The following is an 11350-nucleotide window of genomic DNA, read 5'->3' as shown; positions in this document are numbered from 1 at the left end:
GCTTCGGGTTCTCCTGGCCCGGATGCAGCCGCGCGTCGAGCTATTTTGTCGTGAAAACGACAAGTTAAAAGCAGCTCGCATTCAAGAAGTAGCTCAGGCGCGGGCTGTCCGGGAGGAGAATAGGAGGCTCTCCGCCGCGGCTGCGGAGAAGGAGAAGGCGTTCAAGGCCCTTGAAGTTGAGGTTCAGGCCCGTCTCGAGGCCCGTTCCAAGGCTGCCCAAGCTGTTAACGAACAGCTTCGGCTGGCTAAGGAAACTGCTAGGAACGCAACTGAAAGGGCCACCAAGGCTGAAGCTGTTGCTGAGCCTCTACGCCTCGAGAATGAGGAACTTAAAGCTAAATTAGAGGCGCTCCAACAGGCTCATGATGCCTTGGCGATGGAGGACGCGAAGAAGCTCCAAGAGATCCTGGACCAGAGGGGCGTGCTTGACCACACTGAGCGGAAGCTAAAGGGCGTCGAAGAGGCTGCTGCAAAGGAAGTGTTGCTTGCCAACCTCAATAAAAGTGAAGCCGAACGCGCCTGTAACCAAGCTCAAGCCGCCCTCCAATAAGCTCTGGTTGCCAAGGAATGGCTTCTTCGAGAAGCGTTGTCCCAGGTAAGCTTTTCATGTCTTTACGCTTTTCTTTGTAAATAGAAAAGGTTTTGATACTTGTATTATTTTTTTTTTCTTTTTGTAGGTTGTGCATCGGGTCTTCACGGAGACGTCTTATGACGATGCTATGAGCACAGCCCTCAACGCTTCTCATGAGGATGGGGAAAAGGCCGGCTTCCTGCTTGGTCTAGGGTTTGTTGAGAAAGGCATCCCGCCTTCCAACTTCCCTTTGTATGATGTGGATACTGAAGCTGTTTATGACCAAGCAGTGAATCAGTATGCCGCCTTCCCGCATCCGGTGGTGGAGAAGGTAAACGAAATCGCTGCTGCTGATGATGGGCTAGCTATCCTTAAAGCTTTCCTTGAACCGCCACGCTCTACTGATGGTGCGGGTCCAAGTGGAAGTGGTCCTAAAGCATGATCCTGAAGATCCCTTTCCACCATTAGCGTAGATTTTTGTTTTTGTATAGCTTCTTTTGTATGCGGGTATGCACCAGCAATCTTTGTAATATTTAAATTTTAATGGAATAAAGATTGTGTTAATTCCTTGCCTTGTTTATTTTACGCATGTTTTAACTTAGCAATTTCTTTAGTACTTAGATAAGTTAACTTTTTAACGTGGCAAATTATAAGTTTGTTTCGCTTCCTCTTTCATGATTGTGTGGGTATTACCGTCACTTACACTTAGTAGGATGGCTAAACTTTACTTATATCTGACCTGCGTGGAAGTTTTCCTCATCTTTTCCTTTGAAATTTTCTAAGTGTTCAGAATAAGTTAACCTTTGAACGTGGTAGATAATAGGTTGAAGTTTTTCCTCCTTGTTCGTGATTGTGCGGGTAAGACCGTCACTTGCACTTAGTAGGATGGCTTAACTTTGCCTACATCTGACCTGCGTGTAGGTTTTCCTTAAAACTTGAAATTTTTACCGTTGTGTTTATGCGGGTTTTGCCGCCTTCCACACGTAACGACTTACTTCTTCCCCTATTTATGCGGTGAATACCGGCACATCAGTGTGGGAAGTTCATAAGTATAAAGGTAAGGCTATCAACACATTGTGAAAGGAGAATCATTTCCATTAGAAGTGGCTCTAGGCCTTTTCTTTACAAGTTTGGAATTGATCTACATATAACATTTGCGTAATTGAGCTCCATTCCATGTTCTTGGGATGGGAGTGCCATCGAGCCTTTCGAGCCGGTATGCGCCCTTTCCCAGAACTTCTTTGATAATGTATGGCCCTTCCCAGACCGAGGCCAGCTTTCCTGGGCGTTCTTGGTTCGAAGCCTCGTTGTTACGCAGTATGTAGTCTCCTACATTGAAGTTGCAGAGTTTTACCTGCGTGTTGTAGTACTTTTGCATTTGTCGCTTGTAGTTCTCTTCACGCACTGCGGCTAAGTCTCTGCGTTCCTCGGTTAGCATAAGGTCTAACCGTCTTTCCGCATCATTGTCTTCTGGCTGAATCAAGACCCTTGGTGAGGGTAAACCAATTTCGACCGGGACCATGGCTTCAGTGCCATAAGTGAGACTGAACGGGGTTTCTTCCGTACTGGCCTTCTTCAGCGTTCTGTTTGCCCAAAGGACGTGCGGAAGCTCGTCCACCCAGCCGGATCTGTGTTCCAAGAGTCTTTTCTTTATGCCTTCGACGATGCTCTTATTTGCTCTTTCCACCTCACCATTACCTTGCGGGTGTGCCACTGAGGTAAAGGTGTGGGTGATTTGAAGTTCTTTCAGCCACTGTTGTAGCTTCTTGTCAGCAAAGTTGGTGCCGTTATCGCTCACCAAATTCTGTGGAAGTCCAAAACGACAAATAATAAATTCCCAAATAAATTTTTTGATATGTTTCGCGGTTGTTTGGGCTAAGGGTTTTGCTTCTATCCACTTGGTGAAGTAGTCGATGGCTACCACTAGGAACTGAACATTTCCTGCTGCTGTAGGAAATGGGCCTGTCACATCGATGGCCCACTTCTGAAATGGCCATGAAGAGGTGACTGGAACAAGTTCATTCTTCGGGCGGTGCGTGTTGGGTGCGTAGAGCTAACAAGACTTGCATTTTCTAATGTATGCCAGCGCATCCGTATGCATCCCCGGCCAAAAGTATCCCGCGTTGTTTAGCTTAGCTACAACAGCGCGTGGACCTGCGTGTACTTCACAGATGCCTTCGTGTACTTCCCTTATGAGGTAGTCAGCATCTTGGTTGTCCACGCATCTTAAGAGTGGGCCAAGAAAGTTACGTCTGTAAAGGATGTCATCGATGAGTTGATAATTCAATGCTTTACAGCGTAGTTTTCTTGCCTGTGTTTTTGAATCTGGTAGTGTACCTGCCGCGAGGTATTTTATTATTGGTGTCATCCACGTTTCTGTGCCGGTTTGGATGACACAAATTTCCTTGTGCGGGACCGAAGGTGCCTCGAGGAGTTCAATGCGGATGTCCTTTCCCAAGTGGGTGAAGTCTAATGATGCAAGCTTGCTTAACGCATCCGCAGATTTGTTTTCACTACGCTTAACGTGTATGACTTTGCAGTCGTTGAAATCGCGCATAAGGGTTTTTGCTTGTGCGAGGTACAGGGCCATTGTGTCGTTCACGGCCGTGTACGTCCCGTTGATTTGATTGGCTACTAACATGGAATCCACGTGGGCTTCCAAGTGTTTCACTCCCATCTTACGCGCAATTCTCAGCCCAGCCAAGAATGCCTCATACTCGGCTTCGTTATTCGTACTTGGAAAATCCAGTCGAATAGCGTAAGTGTATTCTTGGCTTGCTGGGTTGGTTAGTTTCAGCCCTGCGCCTGAACCCTCGTTACTGGCTGCTCCATCAGTGTAGAGTCGCCAGACATCATTGATGTCTTGTGCTGGAGAGGGTTGAGCCTCTTCCTGGCACTCTTTTTCCCGCGATGCAGGCACTTCCGCAATAAAGTCGGCCAAAACCTGGCCTTTTATGGCTGGTATTGGCTTATACTTTATCGAGTACTCCCCCAACTCAATTGCCCATTTGGCTAGGCGTCCCGATAACTCGGGTTTGCGTAGAACGTTTGCAAGTTTGAAGTTGGAGAGAATGGTGATTGGGTGACCCTGGAAATATCGTCTTAACCTGCGTGAAGCGTGTATAAGTGCTAAGACTAATTTTTCGAGGGTAGAGTACCGGGTTTCTACGTCTGTTAGGATACGGCTGACATAATAGATTGGCATCTGGATGCCTTTTCGCTCTACTAGCAGGACTGCCCCGGTTGCTCTATCTGTTGCGGAAAGGTATAGGATTAACTCCTCTCCCGCTTTTGGTGCTGTGAGCGTTGGGAGTTCAATCAAGCGTGACCGAATCTCCTGAAAAGCTGCTTCCGCTTCTGGTGTCCAGCGGAAGTGCGTTTTCTTTAAACAGTTTCTCAACGTTGACACGAAAGGAAACGACTTATCCGCGTGGTTTGCCAAAAAGCGATTAAGTGCCACTAGTCGTCCATTCAGTGTCTGAGCCTGTTTGATGGTAGTAGGTGATTCCATTTTGATAATGGCTTCGACCTTTTCAGGGTTCGCTCTGAAGCCATCTTTAGTGACGATGACCCCCAAGAACTTCCCTTCTTCCATTCCAAAGGCACACTTGCCCGGGTTGAGTTTCATGTTTATCTTCCTAAGCGTGTTGAAAGTTTCTTCGATGTCTTTCAATATCGCTTCTGCGTCAGGGCTTTTGATGACCAAGTCATCCATGTAGACTTCCAAGTTCCTCCCAATTTGGGCATGAAACTGGTTGTCCATCAGGCGTTGGTATGTGGACCCGGCATTCTTAAGTCCGAATGGCATCATTTGGTAACAAAATGTGCCATCCGGCGTCCGAAAAGCGGTTTTGTCCTGATCATCAACGGCCATGTGGATTTGATGGTACCCCTTATACGCATCCAGGAAGCATTTAAGGCGAAACGGTGCTAACGAATCCACCTTAAGATCAATTTCGGATAACGGATAACAATCTTTAGGGCATGCTTTGTTTAAGTCTTTGAAATCTATGCACATGCGCCATTGTTTGTTATTCTTCGGTACCATAACGGGATTTGCAACCCATGTTTGATATTTACTAACGCGTACGATGCCTGCGTCAAGGAGTTCCTTGACTTGGGTTCTACACGCGTTAGTTTGTTCTGGCCCCATTACTCTGCGCTTTTGTACGACTGGCGTAACAGCCGGATCGCATTTGAGCTTATGCTCTGCCTTACTTCGGGGTACACCAGTCATGTCAGCTGGTGTCCACGCGAAGATGTCAGCGTTTTTCTGTAATAAGCGCTTGAGTAAGGTGCGTGTGGGATCAACAACTGTTGGGCCAATGGAAACGGCCTGGTCGGGGTATTTGCCGTTGAAGGCCCATCTTTCCGGTTCGGTGATGGTTGGTTTAGCCATATTTGGTTTGGGTTTAGATGAGACAGATGCGATGCATACCTGGGGAATGCCGGTGATCATCGCTACACCCTCAGCTGTTGGCCATCCCATCATGCCGTGGACTGAAGATACCACGGCGTTGAATCTTGCCATCCCGTCTCTTCCGAAGAGAATGTCGTATGTGTGGTGTGGCTTCCTCATTACGACAAAATCCACGTCTTCTGTGCGTGAGTGATTCCCGTCCGTAAGAGTGACGGGGAAAGATAGGATACCCAGGGGGGTGTTTGTGCTGCCGTCGAACCCTTCCATCGAGGCGTAGATCGTTTCCAGGCGTCCCTTGTCTTCGTCATCTAGCTTGTCGAAGAACTGCCTGTACATCACCATTGACGAGGCGCCGTTGTCAGCAAGAGTGCGAGAAGTGATGTAGTGCCCCAGCTGGCTTTTGATGACGATAGGGCCTTCTTTGCTGGGTCCTCCTGGCACTCGCGGGAAGCGCACCTCAGCTTCCTTCCATGCGCATGGTTCTGTCGCTCGCCTTTTTCTTCCTCTGATCTTACCATGAACCATGTTGATGCTGATGTCAACGGGCTTTCGTCCGTTGCCTCTGTATCGGTTATCATTCCTTCCTCCCTTCTTGATTGATGCCACAAGGTGTGCAAGTCTTCCATCTTTGACGAATGTTTCAACAATATCCTTCAAGGATGTACACTCCTCCGTACTATGACCTTTTGTCCCGTGGAAGTCACAGGATTTGCTTTGATCCGCATTAGGTCGCTGCCGGATCATTGGAGCTTTTGGCCATGGTAGTTTTTCGGTGGCAAATATCTCCGTGACGCTTTTGGTGAGTGGCGTCCACCGGTGTTTTCGGTTTGAAGGGTGTGTGTTATCTCTTCCGACAACAAGAGGGTGAGAGCTGGATGAGGTGTCAAAGTTTACCCTTGACTGCCAAATACCTAGCTTCCTCTTTTTGTTCTGCCGGGCGATCCGAACATTGTTTTCTCTAGTCCTTTGCGTGTAGAGGTGTGTACTCTGGGGAAGATCTCTTCCCAGTTGCTTCTCCGTCTCGGCAAAGCGCTTGGCCGCCGTCATGATGGCATCCCATGTGGATGGCATGCCGTCCTTACCCGTCAATGTGCGGATAAGCTCTGGGTATTCGGCGCCCTGGATGAAAGCGGCGAACAAGATCTTCACTTATGTTGCCCAGACTTAGCTTTTTGGAGTTGAAGCGAGTGATGAAGTCTAGTAAAGATTCATCATCCTCTCTCACGCAGTTGAGAATCGTCCACTGTTCGTCAGTATATTTCCTTTGTTGGCTGAAGTGTTGGCTGAACTTGTTCTGAAAGTCCGTCCAGTCATAGATGTGGTGGACCGGTAAACGATCAAACCATGCCCTGGCCGCTCCAACCAGAGTTATCTGGAACATATAACACCACGTGGGTTCCGTCCAGTTACTGACGGTTGCCTCCGCAATGAATCTGTTCAAGTGGTCGTCTGGGTCGGATAGACCATCATAAGTGCCGATGTTGGACATTTGTTTGGCACTTCTCGGGGCGATTGCTTCCGCAATGTCCCTTGCAAACTTTGACTTTCCTGCATTTGCAGCAGTTGGTCTAAAGGTTTTGGAGAAGTCACGCGGGTTTCTCTCCGCATTCGTCGGTTTAAAGGCTTCTCCAAAATTCCTTGTCGGTTGGAAGTCCGTTTCCTTACGCTTCCCTTTTGCCTTATGGCGAGGGTTTGTGTCGGTATCGGATTCTTCCCGCCCATCGTCTGAGTACTCGCACTCACTGTTCATATTGAGATGTTGGCGAGTACTGCCGAATTCGTCAGCCTGTTGAAGTGAACGCAAGCGTTCATCCAACTCAGCTTGGAACTCTTTCTGACATGCTTCGGCCCATGCCTTAACTTGATCTAGTGTTTGGCGAGGGACCCTCGTCCGTTTCTCCAACTGGGCATCAGTGAACCCCAGTGAAATATTGTTTACTGCACTTGTCCCGGCTTGGGTAACCGGGGTAGTGTTCGTAAAATTTGTATAACCGCCGGTGTTCCCAGTTGCTGGGGTTGTGGTCACCGGGGTTTCTTGGTCACTTACTGGCCTTGGGACCGGAGTAACGTTAACCATTTCTTCAGAAATTTTGAAAAAACTAAGAATTAGTTCTAGCTTTTATGCACGGATGGCGCCAATGAAGAAACACTAAATGACCCAGGGCAGATTACGGATAATCTGGGGGTTAAGTAATGTTTCCCACGAGGATGAGGTCCAGCAGAGAAGGTTGTTCTTCAGGTGACCTGCAAAACAGACACCGTAAGCTCGTCACTGAGAAGGGGGGGGGGTTCCTCATTGTGACCACCCTCCGGCGTGAGAATCAGACTAGATTGCTCTGAATATAAGTGTATATTAAGAGATTGCTAGATAAGATAACGAGATATCAGATGATGTCCTTACCATTCCAATGTGTTGGCGTATTTATAGCCGAAGGTAGGTTTCCTAGAAGGTACAGCCGGCTGAATAGTATTCCTGTTCTACCAACAGTGGGCTACGCTCAAGCCATGCTGGTTGGTGGATAGGCTGCGGCCTACAGTGACAAGGTCGGCTGTATACTGTTCCTTTACTGCCGGCTATGCACTGTTCCACCAACTGTAGGCTGCGCACGTCCCACAGTAAGGGTTGGTGAGTAGGCAGCGGCTAATAGTGACAAACAGTACTAGAGGGTGCTCCTCCTCGTACTGTTGTCGGTGAGCTGTCACCCTGTGATTGGTTCATGGGCGTCTCTGGTCAGATCGTCTGTTTTGCCCATACCTTGGTAGGTATAGTACAAAAGATCTTCCAGAAGCATACGGACTGGCTCATTTGGGCGGGAGTATTCCCGCCTTGCTCATTCCTTCAGGTGACTACTGAAGTAGCAATAGTGCCTTGTGCGTGTAGCCTTGCTATCAGTGCGGGTAGCCTTCCCTGATGGCTTGTATCCGCAACTGCGGGAACAAGCGGGGTACTTCACCATTGGGAGGCTTTCCCTGCGGGTACAGCTGGCGTACTGCGCGTAAGGTCTTCTCTGAGCATGGTGGGTCCTGCGGAAGCAGTTGGTCGTTGCGCAGACGTCCCTGTTCAAGGTGGGTCTTGCGGGTCCAACTGGGCTCTGCTGGGACCTACCTCTTCAGTGGTGGTAGTTGGTGACTATGCAGGTGACTTTGGTTACTACTTGCTAGGGTTATTTGAGTAAATTGTGAACATTCATTTGAAATACCTTAAAATCCTTTTATATATGGAAGGAATCTAAATTCCATTAAATGATGAATTTGAATGGAAACCAATTCCAATTCCTTCATATACCCAACCAAACAGACCAAACAATGGAATTCGAATTCAATTCCTTTGAAATCCTTTAAAATCCTCCAACCAAACCGGCGCCTCAATATAAATACCTTCACATTCATTCCCCAAGGAGACAGTTAACCGAAAAGCCTGCTTCCCTAGAGAGAGAAAGAAAGAGCTTTCATGGCGGTTTAGTCGATAATATAATATAACAAATATATAAAGCTACCAATTTCTTCAAATCTGGGCTCTCTATTACCTGTACTCTTTCTTCTTGTCTCCTTGTTCACTCTTCAAACCCGGAAAAAGACTACAAGATGATGCAGATGGACCGGAAGCCATTTCTGGAAGAGTATGAGAAGCTAATTGTTCGTATGAACACACCCAGGTGAGTTAATTGCTGTATAATTGTTATTCTCATCTGGGTTTGTTAGGGTTTTAAGTTTTAATTGGTTTTGCCCTAGTTTTCTTGGTTAAAATTGGTAACTTATGTCGTTGGTGTGTTATTGTTTGTAGGGTTATGATTGACAATGCTGGTTGTGCAGATGCAACTCGCATCATGGTAAGTTTTTATATTTTTTTACTGGTTAAGCTTTGCATTTTTTTAATGATTTTTTTTTTTATTTTAATCTTTATATTTTAGATTGATAGTGCCAGAAACGATGGGATTCTTCTTGAGGCTGTTCAAGTTCTCACAGATCTGAATCTTTCAATTAAAAAAGGTTATGTTTCATCAGATGGAAGATGGAACATGGATGGTAAGTTTACTTTTTTAATTTTGACGTTGTTGACTTTTTGACTTTTGTTGACTTTTTGACTTTTTATTATGCGGTCTGATTTTTTGTTTTGATTCATTATCTGCAGTTTTCCATGTCACCAATTTGGATGGCAGTAAATTAGCAGATGATAGCATCATCAATTGCATTGAACAGGTGATTGTTATATTGATATATCTTAATGTAACTTTTTAATAATAAGATCATGTCATTGTTTATCAATTTTTACTCATAAATGATAATATTCTGTCATTGTTTAATACAGTCACTTGGAACTATTCATAGAACAAGTTCAAACTCCATTGATGGTATGACGACATTAGAGTTAACCGGTACCGATAGAGTTGGATTATTATCTGAAATCTTTGCGATTTTGTCTGAACTTAACTGTGATGTGGTTGAGTCAAAAGTATGGACGCATAACGGTCGAATCGCATCGATAATTCACTTAAAAGATTGTGATTCCGGGTGTCCAATTCAAGACCGTAAAAAGATTGAGAAAATCGAGGCTCGGTTAAGGAATGTGTTGAAAGGGGATAATGATATAAGAAGTGCCAAGACGTTGGTTTCGTTGGCTGTTACTCACACAGAAAGAAGGCTTCACCAGATGATGTTTGCGGATCGTGATTATGATAGAACTCCGATTGTTAAGACTCATGGGAGATATGCACCGTTGGTGTCGGTTCAAAATTGTGCGGAGAAAGAGTACTCGGTTGTGAATATCCAGTGTAAAGATCGGCCCAAGCTTTTGTTTGATGTCGTTTGCACGTTAACGGATATGCAATACGTTGTGTTTCATGCAACCATCATTACTAGAGAAGACGAAGCGTATCTGGTATGTATTCCCACCATTCATATTATAGTTATCTGGTTATAGGATAATGAAAACCTTGTAAGGTATTGTGTAATGATAATTAATATGATAGGAGCCTAATCAGATTTTATTATCTCCTTATGGTAATGATATAACAAATAAACCCTGGCTAGTATATGATTACGATGAGATACATTAAATCATATCCTTAAACAATGAGATAATTACAAAGGAATCGTAATCAAATCGTATTTTTCTAACTATGGTAACCATATAACAACAAACCCTAGCTAATATATTTTATCTAATGCCGATCACGAGCAGAGGCCTTAGGTCCAGATCCAGTTGACAGTGGTTTCTTAGTTTCTGACGGTTACTTAAAGAAAATTTTAAAATGGGGTTTTGTTCATTTTGCCGAATTTTGAATCTTTTTCACGAGCTTTTGTTCATATTGCTAAAATTTGAATCTTTTTCAGGAATTCTTTATCAGGCATATTGATGGAAGCCCAATTAGTTCAGAAGCTGAAAAGCAACGAGTGATCATGTGTTTAAAAGCAGCTATTGAAAGACGGGCACCCGAGGGTGTGAGGCTTGAACTATATAAACCCGACAAACCTGGGCTTTTGGCCCAAGTGACCCGAACATTTAGAGAAAATGCTATGAATGTAACACAAGCCGAGATATCCACAAAAATGGGCATGGCTTTAAACATTTTCTATGTAACGGACGCGATTGGAAACCCTGTGGATTCAAAACTTGTAGATTCAGTTATGCAAGGAATTGGGTCGGGCTATCTAAGAGTAAAGGAGCTACCATCAATGTATCATCAGAAAACAGATAGTGATGAACAAAACACAGGTGGTATTGGTGGTGCGGTTTTGCTTTCACTTGGTAGCTTGCTAAGAAGAAATCTATTGGGGTTGATCAAGTCTTATTCTTGAGGACTATACATCATGCATTTATGGTTATATTGTTGATAAAAATTATAGGGCATGCATGGTTTGGTGTTAATGTTTTGTATATAAAAGTGATTTAGATAGTTGGTTTGGTGGATATACATTAGGATTTTGATGGTGAATAGGGCTATATCATATATCTTATCTTATTTATATAGGTAAGTTTATATTAAAATATATTGGTTCACAACTGATTTATTGGTCTGTTTTTGAATTTTGTTTTTGATAGTAGTAGAACAATTTTAGTCTAACCTTATATCTGGTAATCCTAAGATGTACCCAATGTCTAACATATGTGTAAACTAATTAAGCGCAATCAGGATTCAATCTTCATCTCTATCTCATAATTATTCTAAAAACGTCATCTTTTCTTTCTCTTTTTTAATTAAATAATATTTTTTTATACATCTATCTTTACATTTTCTCTCTTATTTACTCAGAACCACTTTAAAAACATTAAAAAAAATTTGCCGGTAAGAATGAACATTGTTTCTCCTAAAAATTTACTCATGAACGGTTTTCTCTCTTCTCCACTCACAACCATT

At 44.5% G+C, this 11350-nt stretch overlaps 1 protein-coding gene across 1 annotated transcript; it reads left to right on the top strand.

Moving 5' to 3' along the window:
* The first annotated feature begins 8564 nt into the window (after window positions 1–8564).
* LOC143561512 (ACT domain-containing protein ACR8-like) lies at window positions 8565–10793 on the top strand. The gene is made up of 6 exons (XM_077049577.1): window positions 8565–8647; window positions 8776–8821; window positions 8903–9017; window positions 9124–9191; window positions 9301–9870; window positions 10326–10793. The coding sequence occupies exons 1-6, from the start codon at window positions 8577–8579 to the stop codon at window positions 10788–10790; spliced, it is 1335 nt and encodes a 444-aa protein (XP_076905692.1). The 5' UTR covers window positions 8565–8576; the 3' UTR covers window positions 10791–10793.
* The last annotated feature ends 557 nt before the right edge of the window (window positions 10794–11350 follow it).

This window comes from Bidens hawaiensis, unplaced genomic scaffold (assembly GCF_021521415.1).
Source record: "Bidens hawaiensis isolate Kalapana, Puna unplaced genomic scaffold, B.hawaiensis_p1.1 tig00020696_1, whole genome shotgun sequence".
Classification (NCBI taxonomy): domain Eukaryota; kingdom Viridiplantae; phylum Streptophyta; class Magnoliopsida; order Asterales; family Asteraceae; genus Bidens; species Bidens hawaiensis.
Note: the sequence above shows the minus strand (reverse complement) of the source record. Positions and strands in the feature narration are given on the sequence as shown.

Excerpts from the sequence above, each read along its gene's own strand:
- LOC143561512 (XM_077049577.1), top strand. The coding sequence starts at position 8,577 with ATGATGCAGATGGACCGGAAGCCATTTCTGGAAGAGTATGAGAAGCTA. Across the intron at positions 8,648-8,775 it reads GTTCGTATGAACACACCCAG|GGTTATGATTGACAATGCTG; the intron begins GTGAGTTAATTG and ends TATTGTTTGTAG. Across the intron at positions 9,018-9,123 it reads TGGAAGATGGAACATGGATG|TTTTCCATGTCACCAATTTG; the intron begins GTAAGTTTACTT and ends CATTATCTGCAG.